Source organism: Psammomys obesus, unplaced genomic scaffold (genome assembly GCF_907164565.1).
Source record: "Psammomys obesus unplaced genomic scaffold, mPsaObe1.curated_primary_1811, whole genome shotgun sequence".
Classification (NCBI taxonomy): domain Eukaryota; kingdom Metazoa; phylum Chordata; class Mammalia; order Rodentia; family Muridae; genus Psammomys; species Psammomys obesus.
Window position 1 is genome coordinate 15,147,629 of NW_026594428.1, and position 23,172 is coordinate 15,170,800.

The window sequence follows — 23,172 nt, forward strand, 5'->3', positions numbered from 1 at the left end:
TTCCTTTTATGGGCTTCATGATTTTAGACCCATTTGTAGATTTGTTTTTAATTCTCTTCTGCATAATTATTAATTCTGGTCTATCTTAACACTTGGCTTCTTGACTTGAAAGTAAAGGGTAGTTTAGAGAGGGGATGAGTCTGTTGTAGGGAGAATTAGGATTTGGCTGTTATAGGTAACAATAGCAAACATTTGAAACTTATCTTATACATGCATTTATATACATTGTGTGTGTGAGGATTTTAAAACAGGATATGAATTTTAAAAATAAGATTTATAAGATGAATTAGTTATAAGGATTAAGAAAGTCTCTTGGTGTGTGCTATTTGTCTGTGTTGTGTATGCATGTGCACGCATGGAGGCCAGGGACACCAAATGTCATGTTACACTGATCTCCATCTTATTCCCTTGAGCTAGGGTTCCTCTCTGAACGTAAAACTTGACAGGTTTCGGCTCTGCTGATGGTACAGCAAAGGCTCTCACTCACTGAGCTGTATCCTCAGCTTGGAAAATATTTTCAATTCTAGTTTCACATGGTTCTAGACTCACAGTATTTACTGTGAGTGAATAATGCCTCATGTCTCTTTATGTTGGTTCAAGCTTTCCAGACTGACCTGTGGGCCTTTTGTTTTTACAGCTGATTTGAAGTTTTCTCTGACTGCAGAGACAAAAGCCTGGATGGTTGTTATTGGCCATCACTGTAACAAAAAGTACAGGAGTGAGATGGAAAACATTTTTGCAGTTGTTGAAGAATTCCAAAAGAAACTGAGCCGGCCAGTTAAAGACTTGGATGATATTCGGATTGCAATGGCAGCCCTGAAAGAAATCAGGGAGCAGCAGATCTCCACTGACTTCCAAGTGGGGCCCATTGAGGTAGATGGGAAGTTTGTCTGTCACAGAAATATTTTTACACCTTTAATGCCATTAGCATTAACTGGGTCTGGGCCTGAACAACAAATGGGCTTTAAAGCTAAGGCAACAATTTCAGCACGGAGGTTGCACTTTGTGAGGAAACTTGTAGGCTTTAGTTATTTTCCTTTATGTGCTCAAGAGATAAACTTTTGTTTCTGGGCAAATGATTTATGGATGAATGATTCTGGGTTAAAAGGAGTGCTGGAAGAAGAAAAAGGCAATGAGAGAAAAGCTGAGTGAGGCTGGGGTCTCAGCTGTAGACCATCTTCAGCCTCATGCCATGGGGACTCTATGGAACAAGTGTCACACAGTTACACCCTCATGGAGGAATGAGATATTGCCCTGGGTGACGCTGAGTCTGTGGGTCATTGACCGTAGTCTCTCCATAAGGAGGCTCCCATCCACCCAGAGCAACTTTCTAAAGGAGGAAACAACAGTCCCTAAAATCAGCACCCTCAGCAGTTGGGGATGGGAATCCCGGGTGCTCAGTAGAGATTTGGTATGTGCTGTCAGGCTAAGAGCACCCAGGTATGCAGATAACATCCCAGCTCTGCCTCTACAGCTCTGCCTCTACACAAAGACAGAGGTCAAACACATCACGGAAAACAACATAATTAGCATTATATTCCTCTGTCGCTGTGTGTGTGTGTGGTGTATGAATGTGTGCACATGTGTGTGATTGCCTATATGGGTGTATGTGGAAGCCCAAGTTTGATGTCAAAATATCTACTCCAATCATGTCTCCACCTTATTTTTTTGAGATAAGGGTTCCCACGGAACCGGAAGCGCTCCATTTCAGCAAGGCTGGGTAGTCAGTCTGATTTTTCTATTTACCTATCTCAGGCCCCCTGCACTAGGGTTATAGTCACATACCACCACGCCTGGTGCTCATGCTTGCCTGGCAAGCCCTTATTCTACAAGCCTTGCCCCCTGCTCCTCTACTTTTGTTTTATTACACAGTGGGTTGACTTTTCCAGCTGGAAAACCTTATTACATGTGGCTCACTGCATTTATTGCTTTCAATATATTATTTTAACTATAATTAAATGTAACTCTGCCATTAAAGTCCAGATTTAAGGGGTTGGAGCTTTGGCTCGGTGGTTAAGAGTGCTTGCTGCCTTTGTAGAGGACCTGGGTTCTGTTACCAGCACACACACTGTGGCTCACGCCCCCTCGTATCTCCAGCTCAGGGGATCCAATGTCCTCTTCTGGTCTCCCCGGGCAATGCATCTATGTGGTGCACTCATGTAGCCAGACCTTCACCCACATAGAATAAAAAGAAGTAAATCTTTAAAAAATCCAGAAGTAAGGCAAATGGCCCCTTATCCACATGATATTGGGAGGGGGTGTCCCTTAAGTCTAAACACAACCTAATTTATTCCTACCTCAAAGTTAAGACAGTAGTAGAGTCAATGGTCTTATTTGGGAGTTGTGCTGTACTGTACCTTTCTGGGTCTTCCAGCTGTAGGCATCTCCACTTCCCTGTTCCTATTTATATTGAAGCACGGACTGCAGCCTGTCTTCAAGGAGGAGGAAGAGGAGAAAGGCATGGGTTATGTTTGCCTAAATCTATGTTCTCGTCTACATCTAAACTATCAATGAAATATTACCAGACGCATTTGGGGAGAACAGTGTTGGAGAAGCCAGGGGTATTCAGGGAAGTAGTCAATGCAGACAAACTTGGAGCACATGCCCCAGCCATATTTCCTTGCATCTCTTTTCCTTGCTCTTCTCCTCATTAATTTCCATTGGCAGTTTGACTTTTCTGTTCATCTCTCTCTCTCTCTCTTTCTCTCTCTCTCTCTCTCTCTCTCCCACACACACACACACACAATTTTATGGATCTGTATAAAATCTAGGAGAGAGAACACACAATATTTGTCTGTCTGAGAGTGGCTTATGTATAACTATATGAAAATGTCTTTGTGTGTGTGTGGCTCAGTACCAGGTACAATGCACATACACATGAAAGATTATGAAAAGAATAAAACAAGGGAGAAAAATTATCAACTTTGCTTATCTGAATTTTAAAATCTTTTTCTATATTAGTAGTTAGTGTATTACCAATCAGTATTTACACTATTTCCATGCCTTCAGCTCGTCTAACGTCTCCCCTCTCAAACTTATAGCCTCTTTTAAAATTATATATATATATATATGAATATACCATGAGCATATAATGTACCAAGTCCATTTAGTGGTTTTTATATTTATGAGCACTTGGAGTTGGATAACCTGCCATATTAATCTTTTTTAGTTCTAATATTTTGCATTCTGAGAACAAAGACTTGGCTCAAGCTTTGGCTCAAAAAAGACTTTCTTGTCAGGGATTCTTTTTATTTTTTAATTTATTCTTCTCTCATATATTACATCCAACCCTCCTTTTTTCCCAGTCCCTCACTCCTCCGTTTCCCTTCAGAAAAGGGCAGGCCTCCCAGAAATATCAACCAAACATAGCCTATCAAGTTGCAATAAGACTAGGCCCCTCCCCGTATATTAAGTCTGGATGAGGTAACCCGATAGGAAGAAAAGGTTCTCAGAAGCAGGCAAAAAAAGGCAGAGACTGGCCCCTGTTTCCACTGAAAAAAGTAAGCTAAGAATGAATTTAAATGGTGTCTTATTTTGTTATCCTAACTTTAGAAGTTAAGCTTTATGTTTTTCCATTCACTTGTTATAATTTTATAGTGTTCAAATACAATTTGGGGGCCTAGTAAAAATATCATTGTGTCATGTTTTACAGTTTTGAAAATGATGTTTTCAGACACTTCCAGACATTCTGTGAAATAGCCAGAGTCTGTTCATTTCACAGATGAGAGAACTGGATCTGACTGGCTTGCTGGCTCACTTAGGTCCTTGAAGTTCAAGAGTAGAATTATTAGAGCCCTTAGGGTGGCCTCTCCATCATGCCAGTCCCCTCGTTCCCAGCTCCAGCCTGTGATTGTGTGAGGATTTACACATTTGACCGAGAGAGTTTTTCTTCTTGTCTCTAGGAGTCCTATGCCCTCCTTAACAAGTACGGACTTCTGGTAGCCAAGGAGGAGATGGACAAGGTCGACACTCTGCGCTACGCTTGGGAGAAGCTGCTGGCCCGGGCCAGTGACGTTCAGAATGAGTTAGTCTCTCTGCAGCCTGCTTTCCGGAAAGAGCTGATTGGCGCCGTCAAAGTGTTCCTCCAAGTCTGTCAGCAGTTTTACCTGGACTATGAATTGGTATGACTCTGCCTTTCTTCTCTGTGAGAATTCATGGGAGAATGAACGGGACACCCAAAAGTGCAAGTGTTTAAAAACTATGTTAATTTCCATAAGACTTCGTAGGAAGAGTAATTTTATATTCACATGGACAAATCTATTTCTCTTTTTGTATTCATCCCATAAGAGTTAATTCACAATATAAGTTTATCATTAAATGAGGACTGAAATGCTCTGAAGTCATTCAGTTGCTTCCCAGGCTACACTGTGACCTGAAACCAAACGGAAGTGAAGACCAGAATGGTTTGTAAGTTTGTATAGAATAATACCATTCAAAAACAAACACGATTCCCCGTTTCCACAGCACGCATTAATTCTTCAGGCTCTCAGCCTGGGTAGGTGCTGTCCTTTGTACCGAAGACATCGTAGTGGTAGGCAAGGCAGATGGAGCCTTGCTCCCCTGCTATCCATGTTTTAATCAGGGATAGGGGTTTTAGTGTAAGAACTTGTGGTGTAAATGTGTTGTGTGATGAGATGCATTTCTGGCCAATTATAACTAACATGCAACACAGAGGAAACATGTAAGTATGAGGTCAGTTTTGAGTCTATTAGGTGAGCTATTAGGGGGCTTTTCAAACTGCAGAGCTCGTCAAGGTGAGAGGCTGGGTCTGAGCACTCACTTCATGCCCAAGGAAACATACAGGCCAGCCACCTTGTCATGATACAGGAGCACTGAGCAGGACTACAGAAACTGTTTCATTTTCCAGGACAGCTGTTAGCATGCTACTCTGTGAGCTAGTTACAATAGCACTTTTGTTCAAAACCAGAACTGTAAGGTCTTTCCACAGCAGCCACTGATCCTCCCTTGCTGGTTCCATGTGAGCGGTAGATGATAAACAGTTAACAGCTTTCAGGGGTTCTCAGCGTCTGGACACTGTGGTATTTCCTTGGCTTTACTAGACCAGGAATGTCTTCCCAAATGGATTATATTAAGAGTTCTTTTTGGAAATTAAAAATAAACAACAACAACAACAACAACAAAATCCCCACAACTTTCTATCACGTGTGCAACACCCCTGGGAGCTTTGGTAACCCAGTTTGTTGATTTCATGAAATTTGTATATGGATGCTTCATTTTGTCTTGTGTTTTGTGTCTAATCAGAATGGTCCGATGGCAAGTGGACTGAAGCCCCAGGAAGCCAGTGACAGGCTTATTATTTTTCAGGTAATCTTTCACATCCCACAAACGTCTTGTGTTTGTAGTACACATAGAGGGTAAAAATTTTATTCTCTGACTGAGGATATACTTATGTAAGATAATTTTCTGTTCTTACAATTGGAAGCATTTTCAGAAAAGGTAAGTTTTTCAGATAAATAATTATACGCACTTACTGCCGCTACTTACATGTGCCTTCAGTTCACACATTCTTGCTTGTTTGCCAGCGTGCTAGCCCATGTCTAGATCATTCTGACGCAGTTCACTTATTTTTTTTTTAACAGAATCAATTTGATAACATATATCGTAAATATATTACCTACACTGGGGGAGAGGAACTTTTTGGCTTACCAGTTACTCAGTATCCCCAGCTTCTTGAGATAAAGAAGCAGCTAAATCTACTACAGAAAATATACAGTCTGTACAACAGCGTCATAGAAACTGTGAATAGTTATCAAGATATCCTCTGGTCAGAAGTGAATATTGAAAAAATCAACAATGAGCTCTTAGAATTCCAAAGCAGGTAAAAAAATCAAATGATTTTGAATTCCCAAAGACATTGAATTATTGATTAAATATCTGTGTGGGACTAGAGGGCGTGTGTGTATGAGAAATGGAGGCCAGAGGTCAATGTCAGTTTCTTCCTCCCTCATTACCCAGTTTTTTTTTTTTAATTTTTTTATTTTGAGGCAAGGTCTCTCACTGAAAATGGAGCTCACTGATTGGCTATATTGACTGGCCAATGAATCTCTGTGATCCTCTTGTCTCTGCCTCCTCAGTTCTGGATTACAGACATTGGCCACCATGATCAGCTTTTTATGGGAGTGCTGGGGATTTGAACTCAGGACCTTATACTTGCAAGCACTTTTTCTCTGAGCCTTCTCATCAGCCCACATGACTCATGTGTGTGATGGGCTTTCAAGTTTTCTTGTCACTGCAGGCAATTTAGAAATGTGCCTGGCATGTCTTGACTCTGTCTGCTGTCACCATCTATTTCATCAGTGTGAAATGCTGTTTTACTGTTTTCCCCTGTGTGTGCACCATGAAAGAATCACTCTCTTCAAAGCTGGTCAAGTGTTTTAAGGGCCTTTTCTCTATCTGGAAGAAAGATGATTTTGTTTGAATCACACTTAAAAGTGTTTGAAGTTTATGTTTGGTAGTTTCCTGAAATAGAAACATGGACCATATTTTTTTTTCTAGCATTTTAAAATAGCTGATTCCAAGGAAAGTAGAAGGTCATTGGTCATGTGTGAGTCAGCAGCTGGATACTTTATGCTGTGTTGTGTATTTGGAAAGTTCTCAATTTTATGTTCAAAAATTAAAATGAATTGAAAGACACTTCTCATCCTTTAAAAATAATACCACCATTTGGACAATTGTCATAAAAGATTGGAAAAAAAATCTCTGATTTAGAGAAAGATTTTCCATATGTGCCAATATGTTTTATTAATATATAGGTTATGAGTCATGAAACTTCAAAATGAGATTGTACTTGTGGAGATTATTGTATATGGAAATGTTAGCAGACAATTTTTCTCTAGCAGTGTCTGGATTTGAATAACTCAATGGACTTTCCTGTTGGTTTTTCTCACAGGTGTCGGAAGCTGCCCCGGGCCCTGAAGGATTGGCAGGCCTTTCTGGATCTGAAGAAGACCATTGATGACTTTAGTGAGTGCTGCCCACTGCTGGAATACATGGCCAGTAAAGCCATGATGGAGAGACACTGGCAGAGGATAACTGCTCTTACTGGGCATAGTCTGGATGTGGGCAATGAAACCTTTAAGTTAAGAAATATTATGGAGGCCCCTCTTCTGAAATACAAAGAGGAAATAGAGGTACAGTTGACAGAGAGTAGAACAATGCATTCATGGCATCCATCTACCAATCCCTCATTTTCTGAACATGTACTATGGAAAAGGATCAATGTTAGAAATATAGAAATATAGTCTTGCTTTTATAGATTGGTAAGTGATAACTGCAGTTAGTTACACAAATGAAGGTACAGCTATGATCTCTACCAAATTGCACTGGAATGAAAGTATGCTGCTTGCTCAGGAAAGCCTGTGACAAAGGACTTGTCTTGTCTGGGTGCATGTGTGTCTGAGTGAAGGGAAAGTGGTTTTATTCTGGAGATTAGCATCTGTGAAAGTGCAAAGAAAACCATTCTAGGCAGAAAGAGCATCATTCTTTGTTTCACTTTTTTTTTTTTTTAAGACAGTTTCTCTGTGTAGTCTTGGTTGTCCTGGACTCACTCTGTACATCAGGCTGGCCTTGAGTTTACAGAGATAACGCCTTCTTTGTCTCCCTGAGTGCTGGGATTACAGGTGTGTTACACATGCCAGGCTTAAACATAATTTTTGAAATGTCTGAAGTGTATTAGAAGAAAAAAGATGTCTCTATGTCCCTCTGCTAGGGGTGAGGAGAGAAAGGAGACTGTTGCGGGCAGGGAAGTAGACTGTGAGCTGTCCACTTGACACTGTCCACATGACAGTGCATGTCATGGGCTTTGGTCTCCAGAACAATGTGGAGCCACATGGGAGATATGTTTTTATTGGTGATGACATAGCTTTGCATTTTGTAAAGATCAACCTGATAATTGTATTCAGAAAGATGAGGATAAGAATAATGGCCAAACCTACTAAGATATTTTAAGATTAGATTAGGGAAGAGGTAATGACTTGTTGACAGATTGGAGGTATGAAGGTGAAGAGTTAAGATTAATGTAATTTTTTTGGGAGTAAAAGTGGGCAGAATTTGTTGAAAAAGGAGCATGATGGGAAAAAGTAAGGGTGCGACAATGAAGAACTGAATCTTTCTTTTTGAGAGGTCTGCATGGATTGCAGAAATGGGCAATTTGTAAGAAGTCAGACTGGGTGATGGGTGCAAAGATCAAACTTGAGTTTGGGCAAGCTCATGGCTTGTGCCTGTGCTTGAAATATTCACACAGAGAAATGAAGAAGCAAATGAATGTGGGTTTTGAGATATAAGGTTAGTGAATACACAGAGATGAGCTTACCAAGAAAAGAAGCACCGTGAGAGGACATGAGTTGGGGTTCAGCTATGGGTTTGGGGGAAGAAGCTGTGCAGGAGACTGGGGTTGTGGCTAAAGATCAGGGACGAACTCAGATATCTGCTAATTCTTTTCTCTCACACTGCACTTGATTGACCTGCGAGGGAAATCAGAGATAGCAAGTCTTAAGCTTATGATTATATTTTATACTGTAAAAGAATATTGAATCTTTTTTGTCATTTCTTTTTCTGATACTGTTGGAAAATTTTAGAAATTAAAGTTCTGTTTAGATACACCTGTATCCTCCTCTTCCTCTATTTGTGTTTACACATTCACACCATTTATGACATTGCATTTCATATTTTGAGATACAGATGCCTTAGAAACATATGAAATGGATAAGGAGCTCTTCTGGACTTAGACTATTAAAATGACATAGCTTTCCCGGGATAACCAAGAGCTTACTCTGTTGACAGGATATTTGCATCAGTGCAGTGAAGGAGAGAGACATTGAACAAAAACTGAAGCAAGTGATCAATGAGTGGGACAACAAAACATTAACATTCAGTAGCTTTAAGACCCGTGGAGAACTCCTCCTGAGAGGAGACAGTACCTCAGAAGTCATCGCCAGCATGGAGGACAGCTTGATGTTGCTGGGCTCTCTCTTGAGCAATAGGTAGGAAAACCATTTTCCTTATTCTTGAGCTCTAAAGTGGCAGTGGTTTCATGCCATTATTCTCTGTTTGTGGGATGTGTCTGAGGCATCAATTGGATTGAATGGCACCTGCAATCAGCCCTTTGAACATTTCATCTTTGCTGCTGACACATCTCCCTGAAAAGCTGACAGTGCAACAAGTCGCCGATTCCAATTGGGAATGCTATTCTAAATTCTGGAAACATCCTGCCTGAAAACACCTTTTGTTCTAACATTTATGGTCTCGAAGCACTTAGTTGTACGCATACTTTACTGATCACAGACCAAGACAACATTAATAATGGTGCAAACAGAAGCCAGCCTGACACTTCTGTTTGACCGTTTCATTGTAGCAGTGATGCAATCCTGTGTTGACATGGAAACCATAGACTCCAGTTTCCTAATGAACTTACTTCTCTGTACTTTCCTCAAATAATTTATTGCACACCAGACTCTGAAGGATACCATCACTGTGATATAATTGTGTTATGCTTTTCTGGGTTTAAAACCTCACTTCATGTGTGTGTCTAAAATATGTTTTTGAGACAGAATTTTGTTATGTAGTCCAGGATGGCCTTAAACTCATGCTGTTCCTTCCTCTGCCTCTTGAACACTGGGATTTGAGACATTTACCATGTGTTAGTCTATAATTAAAATATAGGAAATACTATCTATTTAACATTATTTCAATAAAATTCCTGTTTTTTTTTTCATTTATTTGGCACATCTGACTGAGTACTATGGCTATAAAATTGAGTTTTTGCACTCTTTATAGTGTTGAGTTTGGGCTGTTCAGCACTTGGTAATTCTTTTATAACCATGGACACTATACTCTACAACTAGAAAGAAAGATTATTTGAATGGCAGCACACCTAGAGAGACAGAAAAAGCATGCAAATATATTTATTGACTGCTTTTTATAGGCCTTGTATATGTATATTATGGATTCAGCAATAGTTTAAAATACATGTATGCACACACGGGAACAACTGGACAAAAAGAAGGTGGAAAGTTAGAATAAGACCTGGAAGAAGGAGGCTAAAGAGAGTCCAGATATTGTGATAGTTGAAACTTATATTCGTTATTCAGTATCCATTGATGGTCTTGTAATTGCCACCAGTGAATGACAATTCATACCCCCTGTGGAATAGGCACAGAAACTCAGCAAAGAGAATGTTATGCTCCTAGATATCACAACAATTCTCTGGAATCTGGGTGGAGTTGTCTCATTCCAGATTTCTTTCTCAGATAATCTGTCTCTTGCTGCTATCCATACTCTAGATCGAAGCTGTAAAAACCAAACAGAAAACATCCAGCAGCACCCTGTTTACTATGCTAAGATGGAAGCAAGTGGTAAAGGATAGAAAATATGTTAAACATGAAGTCTTTTTTAAAAAAATAACACAATCAAAATAAGTGATTCTTATTTTAGGTACAACATGCCATTCAAAGCCCAGATTCAAAAGTGGGTTCAATGCCTTTCCAACTCGACAGACATCATTGAGAACTGGATGACTGTTCAGAACTTGTGGATTTATCTAGAAGCAGTCTTTGTGGGAGGTGACATTGCCAAGCAGCTGCCCAAGGTTTTGGAATTTTCTTTATGATTTTATCATGTTATTCAATTTGTGAAAGATCTAAGAACTGATAACTCCTTAAAGAAAGTAATAATATTGTAATCTTTATTGAGTATTTGATTCTGGGCAACTTAGCTTTTTTTTTTTTCTTTCCTTTTCTGATATTATCTTTCAAAAGAAGTGAGGAATTATGGTAATTACTGAGTGAAAATGCTTTGAAACTATGATGTCTGATAAGAAACTGAGGGTTAAAAAAACGCAGAAAATGAATTTCTGTGTCATTGGTATAAGCTTTCAGATAATTTGAAGGTGGAGTTTGGAACAGTGTAAATTTATGGCATAGTTATCTTGACAATGGTAGGATAATTTGTTCTTTTACTACTGACATTTTAAAATAATGCACACTATAGAATATACCCAATTATATCCATGCTGTAAAATTGAGGGTTGGAAATCTGCGGGAAAGGCTGTCTCTCTGAAATACTGAGTGTATTTTTTTCTCATCAAATGGTAATTACCTTACTATGGTCATATTGGGCATATTTTGAGATTTTTAAAGACATTAAACTAAACTTAAAAAAACATCTTATTTAAGTACTATGGTTTTCTTGCAAGGTTAGGACATTGAACCTCATATTTGAATTGTAGAAGCATGGCTATATCCATTGTTCTCAGAAAGGCCCTGTAACTTTCTCCTCGGTTATTTCAGTGAACTGTGCTAGGTAGATATGTTAACCATTTGTAGGCAAGAACATTTATCTTTTGGTCAGCAGGAAACACATTCATAAACTAGAATTTTAAGTGTTCATTATATATTCTTGGTTTTTCTTTTTCACATGTCAATGGAAACATTTATATACAATATTTAAGGGTTAAAGTGCTGTTTCTTTCTCTCATGTCTGTGAACCCATGATCATTAGTGGCATAGAGGAACTGTTAAGGAAAAAAAAAAAAGAAAAAAATAATTATTTCAAACATCCCAAAATAATGTATGCATTTTTCATTTATTCTGAAAGAAATGTGTCTGTTTTTTACAATAATATATTAGAACTAATTTTGTGTTATTTCAAATTTATTTTATGAATTCTTTGAGGATTTTATGCAATGTGCTTTGATCTCATTGGTCATCTCTTCTCCCCTAAATCCTCCCAGATCTACTATATTACTCTGCAAACACCTTGTTGTTCTATTTTTTTTCCAAATAATTCACTGAGTCCAATTCATGCTGTCTATGTACTCCTGGGTGTGGAGCCACCCAGTGTACATGGTTGACCTGTTAGGAAACACACTAAAGAAAGTTGACTCTCCCTCCCTCAGAAGACATCAGCTTGTTCATAGTGCCTCATTAGTGTGGGGTTTCAAGAACACTGGCCCCACCGCCATGATGCTATGTTGACTGGCTTGATTTTGTGCAGGTCATTTTGAAGCCACCATAGCTGTTGTGAGCCGGTAAGTGCAGTGGTCCTGTCACGTTCAGAGGACACAGTTTTATCCTAGGCTTTCAATCCCTGGCTCTTTTCAGTCATTATGAAATACGCCCTGAGTCTTGTGGGCAAGGGGAGTGATATATGCATTCCTTCTGTGGCTGAGCTCTCTACTGACACTTCCTCTCCACACCCTGACTATTTGTGAATGTCTGCATTTAATACTTAGTATTTGCTTTCTCAACATACAATCAGTCTAATCCTCTACAGAACTCTTGAAAATACTAAGTTCACTCTATTTAGAGATCACCCTGAGAACATCTGAGAGTTATCTTTCTTCCGAAGTCATCTTGTACAGACTTTTATTTTTGTATTCAGTTCCTGTTTTCTTTAACATAGTGGAAAAGTCAGGGTTGAGCCACAGATTCTTATTCAATAAGAGAGATGATATAATGAGAAAGACACGGGAGGCTTTACATAGACCGTGTGGACCTCAGACATATATGTCTTGGGTGTCTAGCCTGGTTGGAATGATGGTCTTAGCTCTTGGCATGTGTGATGCCTCCTTATTGAGACAGACCACAGACTTATCTCATGTGTCGTTTCTACAGGAAGCCAAGCGCTTTTCCAACATAGATAAGTCTTGGGTGAAGATCATGACACGGGCCCATGAGATACCAAATGTGGTTCAGTGCTGTGTTGGAGATGAGACCATGGGACAGTTGCTGCCCCACTTACTGGACCAGTTGGAAATCTGCCAGAAGTCCCTCACAGGGTGAGTTCAGTGGTTCTTTGAAAGCTCTCAGGACCTTGGACACAAAAGAGAACAGAAAGGGTAGGTAATAAAAGCCACACTTGTGCTGTTTCGCTAAGACTAGTTTCACACACAAAACTATTGCATAGATGAGGTTTATCATTTAGAGCCTCACATTCCATACCCATCCTGGTGTTGGACTAAAGACTTGAGATGTTTCCTTAGGGGGTAAAATCTTGTAAGCATTCTCATATGGTACCCAGTTTGAAAATTATTGTGCCCCCTTTCTGACATTTTTATTGTTTATCTTCTATGCTATAGACAGAACTGAAACATTGCATTATATTTATTATATATGAAACAACATAGATAGATAAGCAGTAAAGACTATAGAGATATGAGTGTATGCAGTAGTTTCTCCCAGTGCACATGTAACATGGAGTCTTTGAAAACTCAGACTCATAGCCTTTCCCATTGCTTTACTCTCACTGGTTTTAAAATAAATTAACCTCAAGCCAGGCACAGTGATACATGCCTGTAGTCTAAGTACTCAGGAAACTGAGACTGGAAGATAGGGAGTTTGAGGACAGGTTAGACTGCAGAGTGAGACATTATCTCAAAAAACCAAAGCAAGCAAAAAAAGAAGTTAACCTAAACAACCAAAATGAACACACATATATACACACATATACACAAACACACATATACACAAACACACACACCATAAACCAATAACAAACACAAAAAACATAAACAACTCTCCTAAGCAAACAAACAAAATATACACACCTATATACAAACCAATAAAACAAAAACAATTAAATCCTAAACACACAAGCAAACCAGGCCGCCAGCAGCAGCAGCAGCAGCGGCGGCGGCGGCGGCGGCGGCGGCGGCGGCGGCGGCGGCGGCGGCGGCGGCGACCACAATAATAAGGAACCAGCAAACAGTGACACCCAAAAAATCATGTACCTGGAAACATGATGAAAGTAATTTTCAAAGTGTATATCAGCACTCCAGGCAGACATTCATCTGAATTTAATTTGAACAATGATGTCTCCTTGGCTGACTTGGGGAGGCAGGTGGCCTTTGCCTATGCACTCTTCTCTGTAGCCTCATGACTGGTGACAGTGTCTCAACCAGCTTCAACCAAGCCCTGAGTTACCAAGCTAGGCTGCTCTCACAGACATAGGTGATAGTTAAAAATACTGGGCTTCAAGCAGAATTTTGAAATTATTTTAATAAAATAAAGAAAGGATGACTTTATCAAACTGAAAAAATAAAACCTACGGACCACCCTTTTATCCTTGTATATACTCAGGACCAGTTTTGAGATGGCTTTTGCAAAATAATGAAGTTATTAGAAAGTTAAGGCCAAAGAAAGAACAATATATTGGAGAGGAGAGTTGGTACACCACTCGCACAAGTGGATCTTAGTTAAATGAAAGAGGTCCTGCCTGGGTGGAGGAGGGGAGATACAAAGAGCCACACATACTCAGCCACAACTTCCACAAGACCCATCGCATAAAACATATTGTTTCCAGGAAAATGTTTGTTTTTGTTTTTGTTTTTTCCATTTTGTGTCCTTGAACTGATACTTTTGGGAAGCTCCGTTGTGTATCCTCTATCCCATCACAGAGTAGATACCATGATCTGGTGTGCATGTGTGTTCATGTATGTACACATGCTTGTAAAAGCCAGAGAACACCCTTAGCTGTTCACCATTTTTTTTTCTTTTTTGGACAATGTCTTTCACTGGCCCATTACTTGACAAAAAGGATAGCCTTTTTGACAAAAAGGATAGCGAGTCCCAAGGATCCAGCTGTCTTCATCTCCTTATCATTGGGAGTACATGTATATTCCATCACAACCTGTATTTTTTTTTAAGAAAATATTGGCTCTGTGCACTTAACTCAGATCATAAACATCTTACCAACTGAGCTATCTCTCCAGCCTTAATCATGAGGTTTTTATTAAAAAATTATTTATATTTTATTTATTGTTATAATGATGATGATAATGATGTGTGTCTCTGTGTATATGTACACATAGTGGGCACAAGCCACGGTATACTTATGGATATTAGAGGACAACTTTTGGGCATTATTTCTCTTCTACCATGTTGGTCCTGGGGATTGAACTCAGGTTGTTTGGCTTACATGAATAGCTCATGGGCAGTTTAAATTCTGACATGAACCCAGAGGATGGGCTGTCTGAACTACTGCCAAATAATGGGCATATGCAAAAGATTTTGGTACCTCTGGGAGGCAGGAGCCCTGTGATGGAGCGATGAATCCCTGGAGTTTGCTCTGTCCTGAGGAAAGGTGTATTTACTTCTCTCCTATGGGAGACTTCTAATGATGTGGAGTCTTTCTGCAGTGCTGAGAAGCAAAGCAAAATCTGAAATGAACCCATGAACTGTATTTTTATCTTGCTGTCTATAAAAAAAATACATGATATGGTATCCTAAGTAATATATAAACTTAACATTTATGAAAAAATAAATTCTACCACTTACTCTGAAAAAAAAAAACAACACCCTTTTTTTTTGTTAAGACTATGAAATGCTATTTGATAAACTTACAACCAACCAACACTAAAACATTAACGTGGGAAAAGCAGATGGTTACATGATCCTTCCTCCTCTTCTCACCCAGGGAAGCTGTTTACAAAAGATGAGCATGCCATTCTTACAGAGCCTTGTGGTTTTCCCCCCTGCAGATACTTGGAGAAGAAACGGCTGTGCTTTCCCCGCTTCTTCTTTGTCTCAGATCCCGCTCTGCTAGAGATTCTGGGCCAGGCATCAGACTCCCACACCATCCAGGCCCATTTGCTGAATGTGTTTGACAACATTAAAACTGTCAAGTTCCATGACAAGGTCAGACTAGTTTTAATCACTGCCCATAATCCCTTGCGTCCTAGTACCAACTGTCTCTATCAAGTAGCCCTGTAATATTGTGTTTACAAAAGAGTTACTTCCTCGACACTAACTCTTGGCCAGTAATTAATTGAAAATTCCAGGATTCGAATTTACATTCAGATCTCTGTTTTGTTAGTATCCAAAATGTATATTAAATATGATTGAGAATTTATTGTACAACACAATATTCTGAGGCAGGAGCACTAACCTTGACTATACTCTATGCCTTTGTCTCAAAACACACAGGCAAGTTAAAAAAAAAGCAAAATAAACACTAACGTTAAAAACATATGTAATAATGTTTACAGTTTCTGAATACCTAAGTATTCAGAGATCCAACGAGTTAAAGAAATCAACTGTTTATATATAAAGGCATGACTAAACAGAATTGCTGCATGGATTTGGTTATTTTTGTCATGCTTCAGAAGTTTTTGATAACTCTTATATTAATTATTTTATTTTTTCATACTTCTATTGTATTTATGGTATCATGGAGTTATATAAGTCATTCAACTTGATGGAGAGTACATTTGCTTCCAGAAGATGCTATTCAGTCCATCCTTCTATTTAAAACTCCTAGGAAAATGACCTTGCCCTTTTGACATTGTACGCAGTCCTCTGGTGCCTCATAATAACTCAGTAATACTGATTTATTCACCCTATCGGCCAATTTAATTTACTGAGTAGCTATCATGTGCCAGATGTTTTGCTCAAGAATGGGAATATAGCAACCAGCCTCAGGGAACTCACACTCTGATGGAAAAGACAGAGACATAAACAGGGGACTCGGCAGAGCACAGTTAGTGCCGTGGCAGACCTTTTCCATGGTAAGCCAGCCATTACAGTCAGGCACCTTGCTGTGTGTCCCAGGGAAGCTGGCTGCGGGGTTTCCCCGGGAGAACCTGTCATCAGTGACACAGAATTTTTTCCTGTTGATACACTTGGACCAAATTATTACTGTGTTTGTGCTAAGCGCATGTTGCGTAAGAAAGCCTGCCAGGGATCCCTAATGTGGGTGCATGGGTTCTCGGAAAGATTTTCTGCATAAGTAAATGGATTTTGATGGACGTTTTGAGGATGGGTGGATTGTAACCAGGTAGGTGATGAAGGACTGTGTGGCTTGGTGACAAAGAAGTATGAGTGAGAGAGAGGCGTGTGCAGCCCAGTCTAGAACTGTGGGTGTGTGCACTAGTGCCAAGCTTTCCATGGCTTAGAACAAAAGCGGTGTGCTCTCTCACAATTCTGGAGGCTCAAAGGCAGACATCAGAGGGTAGAAGAGTTGGCTGTCCATAAGAGACCCCGAAAGAAAACTTTATTCTTGCCTTTGCCGTAGTTTTTCCGCAGTGTTTGAGAGACCTTTGTGCTTTTGGCCAGTACTTATCACTTCAATACCTGCCTTTTGTGTTTAATATCTGTCCTTCTTATAAGGTCAGCTAGTTTTATCAGGACACTCTAATTCATCATAACCTTACGATAACTTGATGAGACCTACAAAGACTCTAGTTTCCAGTAATTTCTAATCTATGGGCACAGGTGCCTCTAACTTTAATCTATCTTTTTTTTTTTTTTTGAGAATATAATTCAAGTCACTAGAAGAAATGATGAACAAAACAACAGAGCCATGGGTAGATTCCAAAGGCCAAGTGAGGCATGCCATGGAATCTCACTCCTTCCAGCATGTATCAGCAAACCATGGGAGGCTTCCAAGTAGGACACTCATTTTAGGGAGTTTGTTGATATAGTTGCTGTGTGGAATAGAAAAAAAGCAAATGTGGGGAAGACAGAATTGCTGTATAAGGCTTGAATGAGGGTCAGAGAAGCAAAGACTGGGTAGATTTTAATGCTCAGGACCAACGGTTCTTGTTAACTTAATGAATATGTTGGTTAATGCTCCTGTCTGATACTAGGAGCTGCTTCTTAGTAGAGTTGGTACTGTATTTTATTGTATGCATTTTCATTTTATTTTATACATTATACTTTTGCTCTATTGTGCTGTTATGTTTCTTTGAGATATGGACTTGCTGTGTAGCAAAGGCTAGCCCAGAACTCATTCTGCAGCACAGGCTGGTTTCAAGCTTATGTTTTTCCTACCTTAGCCCTCCAAGTGCTGGGATTACAGACATTTGCAATTATATCAGGCCTGTCTTAGCAATTTTTATTAAGGCCAGCACTGAAGTCAGTCTACAGCAGTGTTTTTTTTTTTTTTTCTGGCAGTTGTTTGTCTTTGTATTTATATTTATCAACAACTTAATTATTAAATTAAAAGTTGTATTATATCAAGAAAAAAGTCCTTCATGATGTTTGGGTAAATCTTTCTGCTATAGTACTCAGATTTCATGTTCAATAGAAAAGCTTTTCACAGTCTCAGGCTGAGGAGCAAAGGTTGTTTGTCTCCTAGTTTGTAGGTTAAATGCCTACTTAGCTTCAACTTCTGCTTAACAGACACTTCTGCAGACATCATTGCCTTTACTTTTTCTTGTTCCTACCACAAGGTTGTTGCATCCTGAATCAGGTCCTGATTCTGTGGGTTCCAAGTTTTTCAGAATTATAAATACCAAATGCAAGTGAGGAGACTGAAGTTTAAGACCCACTAGCCTCTTGTGAGATCACATCAGTGTAAGGAGATATAACACAGCACTACATTTCGTTTCCAAAAGAATCGTGTTTTGTTGGTTTACCCATTTTAAACCAAAGAGCAGAAACAGCAGCAAACATTTGCATTTACTCTATGCCACTTTTTTTGTCATGCATATGGGTAGAGATGCAGAATAGTTGTCTTCTTTTAATGACTAATATAGACAAGAAATTTATTCTTAGTTCTGTCCTCCACGAAGAGATCCAGCAGGATCTAGACAGCGTGCTCTTCTCATGAGGGTGTGTTGCCTGGAGACCGAAGGGAAGTGAGCAGTGAAAGGGTGGGGTTTGGTCCGGAGACGCGTGGACACTCTCCTGGAGAGAGAGTGCGGTGCTTGGCACAGAATCAGAATTACTTCGTAATGGTTCTGTTCTTATCATCACATTGATCAGGTCATTGTTAATGTCAAACCAATAATCACGTGGTGTGGAATTACAGCTCTTTGAAAGCTCCGTGTTGCTTGGAGGATTTTAGGGGTTTCTTTTTCTTCCCTCAGCACATTTGTATTAAGTATTCCATTTAGAACTAAGTTCAGCCCTTTGGAGTACTGATGAGTTGGAATTGATTTAGGTTTCTTTAGAGTTTAAAGCTAGCTTTGTGTTGTTTCTTTGAAATGATTTCATGTCCTGTTTTGCCCTCTATTTTATGATTTGTGCCTTAACTTTTTATGGGAAGGGTAAAATTGACAAAGGGCACAGAAGAAAGGCATTTCTTATTTTTATATGAACATAGCTATCTTTTTCTTCTTCTAACACAGATCTATGATCGAATTCTGTCAATTTCCTCTCGGGAGGGTGAGACTATTGAATTGGACAAACCGGTGATGGCAGAGGGCAATGTGGAAGTCTGGCTTAATTCTCTGATGGAGGAATCTCAGGCCTCATTACATCTTGTGATTCGCCAGGCAGCTGCAAATATTCAAGAAACAGGCTTTCAATTGATTGAATTTCTTTCTTCCTTTCCTGCTCAGGTCAGTGTATTGAAATTGGAAAGTATTTTTTTCTTTCTGTCTTTTTTTAAAAATTTTTTTAAATAAAACAGTCATTTTAAATCTTAGATATTGCCTCTGTAAGGTTCATAAATGGTGCAGTTTTATTCTGACTGATTATTAAGATTTTCATAAAGACTTACCAACTATGGATAAGCTTAAAGTTTTCCACTATTGATTATTTGGCTATATACAATTATAAACTTAAATATGACTTGGGGTTACTGAGGTACTTGATATATCTTCTTTAACTTAAAACATTTTTTCTCTTATGAAATCTCATTATGTAACAATACATAGATCATAAAAACCATTGGCACACACCTAACTGTAAAAATATTCTTTGGTATTAAAATACAGGAAACTTTTTTTCTAGTTCTTGTGATCAATAAATATTTTATGAGTGCCTACTATGTCTGAACACTTGGATAAAGCCAAGTTAATTTAATTCCTTATCTGCATAGGAATCTATTTAGAGAAGTGTGATGTAAACACATGTGACCTAAGATCCTAAGAGAGACATAGGCATGTCAGAGGGCTTCCTATATTTACCCATTGTATTAATAGCATAAATGGAATCTGTGGACTTTGAAATAAATAAAATAATAATAATAAATCAAATAAATCAAGACCATCCATTTTTGTAATAGCTATAGTTTTATTATGCTGTGACTTCTATGTGAATTTTGAATTCTATGCAGGTTGTAAATATACTATATACACTGTCATAGAGCCTTAGCTTTTTTTGTTTAAAACCTCTACAAGGTTGGATTATTAGGGATTCAAATGCTATGGACCCGAGACTCAGAGGAAGCCCTTCAAAATGCCAAGTTTGATAAAAAAATCATGCAGAAGACCAACCAGTCCTTCCTAGAGTTACTGAACACGTTGATTGACATCACCACGAAGGACCTGAGCTCCGTGGAACGGGTTAAATACGAGACTCTGATTACTATTCATGTGCACCAAAGGGACATCTTTGATGACCTGGTAAACGCTTTATAAATGTTGCATCATGTACAGAAAAGCAAACTCTAGATACCGTCTGTGTTCACCCACCAGACTGATTAGACTGAATTTGTGAAAAGGTCAGATTCAGTCAGAGCCATAGTGATATCAGAGCAAACATGTCAAATTCTCTTTTCGGCCTTAAGCTGAGATTTCAGTCATATTCCAGTAAACTATTCTATATCATTGGTGTAACTAGATATTATTTTAAAATTCCTTATGATTATTTTAGGTGCTAAAAATACCATGCCACATCTCAAAAGCTATTCTCTGTCTTGTTTCCCTTGTAGTTATTGATCAAAGATCACTGGTTGGGGGGCAGATATTATGAATGCATAATAATAAACTGGTGAAGGTTTCTTTGGGGGATTTGACAAATTCCATCCTTCACAAGTTTTACTGCTTTTTATGTTGTCGATTGCAAAGTGGCCTTTCAATGCTGTGAAGAAAAAGATAGCGGGATGGGCGGGAGATTCATAGTTACTGTTATGTGAAGTATGAAGAGAAATTAGAGTTGTCCTCGTCTAGAGAATGCAATATTAGGTGATAGACAAGAAGCTCTTATATTCGTAATAATTTTCTGGATTGTGTCTGAGCCCCATTATGTAAAAAAAGATTATGAAAGATTGGTTCTGATGTAGTGGAATCAAAAGAAGGCATTTTCATGCTACTTTGTGCTAATCTCGCCTAATAGCAGAGCACACTGTTTGGCTCTCAGAAAAATAAAGCGCACAGGATAACTCTAGATTTATTTGTTAAAGAGAAATGATTAAAGTGTTTTAAAATTTTGGTAAAAATTTTAGACAAGACCATTGGCAGGTATTAACCTGCTATTGAAATGTTAGGATTTTGGGCTTGTTGAAAATTTAGAGGAAAAAAATGGTTTTTTTTTTTTTTTTTTTAAAGACCTCCCTTTTCAGTGGACTTGGGGAGGGACATGGGTGGGAAAGAGGGAGGGTGGGATTGGGAGGGCAGGAGGGAGGAAGGTACAGGGGAGATACAAAGTAAATAAACTGTAATTAATAAAAATAAAAAAGAGGAAAAAAAGAAAGCCTAAAATATTTTTTCTTTAAGTGATTCCATTTTTTTTTATAGTGAGATTCTTACAGTTTTGTTTTTGTGTTCTTATAGACTGAACATCATGCTTCAGATAGTATGAAACTATGCATGAAGCGCTACAACTATAGAAATGAGTCTCCTATTATTAAACTGTAATGCCATCTCAATTTGAGGGGCACAGCTAGAGTGGTCTTGATCCCTCCCATTCTCACAGCCTCTCCAGTTTCTCTTTTGTTGCTCAGTAGCTGACTGGGTCACATGATGAAAGGCTTGCCATCTCTCACCTCCTTGGCTTTTTCCTTTCTCCTTTGCGATGTGTGCAAATGCTAAAGTGTCCGTTTAGCCAGTGACTCCTCTCAGGTCTAACACATGCTTTTTGAATTTCAGTGTCGCATGCACGTCAAGAGCCCTACGGACTTTGAGTGGCTGAAGCAGTGCAGGTTTTATTTTAAGGAAGATTCTGACAAGATGATGATCCACATCACAGACGTGGCTTTCATATACCAGAATGAATTTTTAGGCTGCACTGACAGGCTTGTCATAACTCCACTTACAGACAGGTGACGAGAGGATACTGATTCCGTAGCCCTTTTCTCCTCTGCCTGGCGTTCTATCTCTTCGGTTGCTCAGGGACATTTTGCCAACAGCTCTTTGATCGCAAGGCCTTTGAAAATCAGTGTTCCTAGCTTTGCACCTGTTTTCATAAGGGATTCAGGCCTGTGGTTAAAATAGACCTAGTTTCTTTTACCTTCAGTCCCACAAAGGCAAAGTGTAAATGCCTCTGTGAACACTGAATGGACAAGAAAGAAATTAATTACTGTGTGCCACTAGGTGTGAATCGCAGTGGGCATCAAAGGTTACTTTATTAACTTCCACACCTGTTGTTCTTCAGAGAAACAATTAAGGTGTTTTTAAAAGGCAGAATAAAAATTTGAGTACAACACAACTGAAAGTAGGAAGACGGATGGGGCTATGGGTAGGGACATGGAACGTGTCATTTCTTTTCCCTTTGCCTGTCACTTGCCATTTATGCAGGTTAATTACAATTGTCAACTGGAGTGGATTAAGAAACACCCAGGTCATCCATCATCAGTTCCTCTAGTTGTCTTTAGGGATTTCCCCACAAAGAACTAACTGAGAGTGATGGCACCATTCTATGCACTATGGTCTCAGAACGAATCGGAAGTGAAAAGGAGAAAGCCGGCTGAGTCCCAGATTCTCTCTCTCTCTTTCCTGACTCACCGAGATTCAAGGTTTTCTCTCTGAGCGCACCAGTAGTGGGCACATTCTGTTATGTCATTGTCCTCAACCGATTATATAATGCAGTTGTTTCTGTCTGGAAAACTCTCCTGTCTCCCTCCATTTTCCTTCCCATTTTTGTGCTTTCTATTATGCCCCCCTCAAAAGTGCAATTTCTTTCTACCTCGCTTGTCTTGAACTTATGCTGTTCAGACGTGTTAATTTTATACTGCCACCATAAGAAATCATCACAGGTTCAGAAGCTTAAACCACACAAATCTATTTTTTTTTTTTTTTACCATTCCATATTTTCTTCATAGAGACACAAGGGGGCACCGTTTCCCACTTTTTTAGGTTGTTGGCAGAACTCATGTTTGCAGGACCTAGGTGAAGATCATCCCAGCTCTGGATAGCTGCCTTGTTCCTTGGCTTGTGATCTCTACCTTCATCCGGAGAAGCACAAACAGTGGGCTGACTTCATGCGATGTTGCTCATGGCCATCACCTTTGTTCCTCTTGTGTCTTTGACATGCTGTTCTGTCTCGTGTT

General features: G+C 39.2%; 1 protein-coding gene across 1 annotated transcript in view; it reads left to right on the forward strand.

The window, feature by feature from the left end:
• The window catches only part of Dnah5 (dynein axonemal heavy chain 5), a 298,260-nt gene that overhangs the window by 92,561 nt on the left and 182,527 nt on the right, over positions 1-23,172 (forward strand). Inside the window, exons 23-34 of the mRNA XM_055619009.1 lie at positions 601-873; positions 3,903-4,121; positions 5,263-5,325; positions 5,601-5,839; positions 6,911-7,151; positions 8,803-9,002; positions 10,453-10,606; positions 12,633-12,796; positions 15,497-15,653; positions 19,088-19,300; positions 20,084-20,308; positions 21,773-21,945. Of these exons, the coding sequence (XP_055474984.1) occupies positions 601-873; positions 3,903-4,121; positions 5,263-5,325; positions 5,601-5,839; positions 6,911-7,151; positions 8,803-9,002; positions 10,453-10,606; positions 12,633-12,796; positions 15,497-15,653; positions 19,088-19,300; positions 20,084-20,308; positions 21,773-21,945 (2,321 nt within the window). The remainder of the gene's footprint in view (positions 1-600; positions 874-3,902; positions 4,122-5,262; positions 5,326-5,600; positions 5,840-6,910; positions 7,152-8,802; positions 9,003-10,452; positions 10,607-12,632; positions 12,797-15,496; positions 15,654-19,087; positions 19,301-20,083; positions 20,309-21,772; positions 21,946-23,172) is intronic.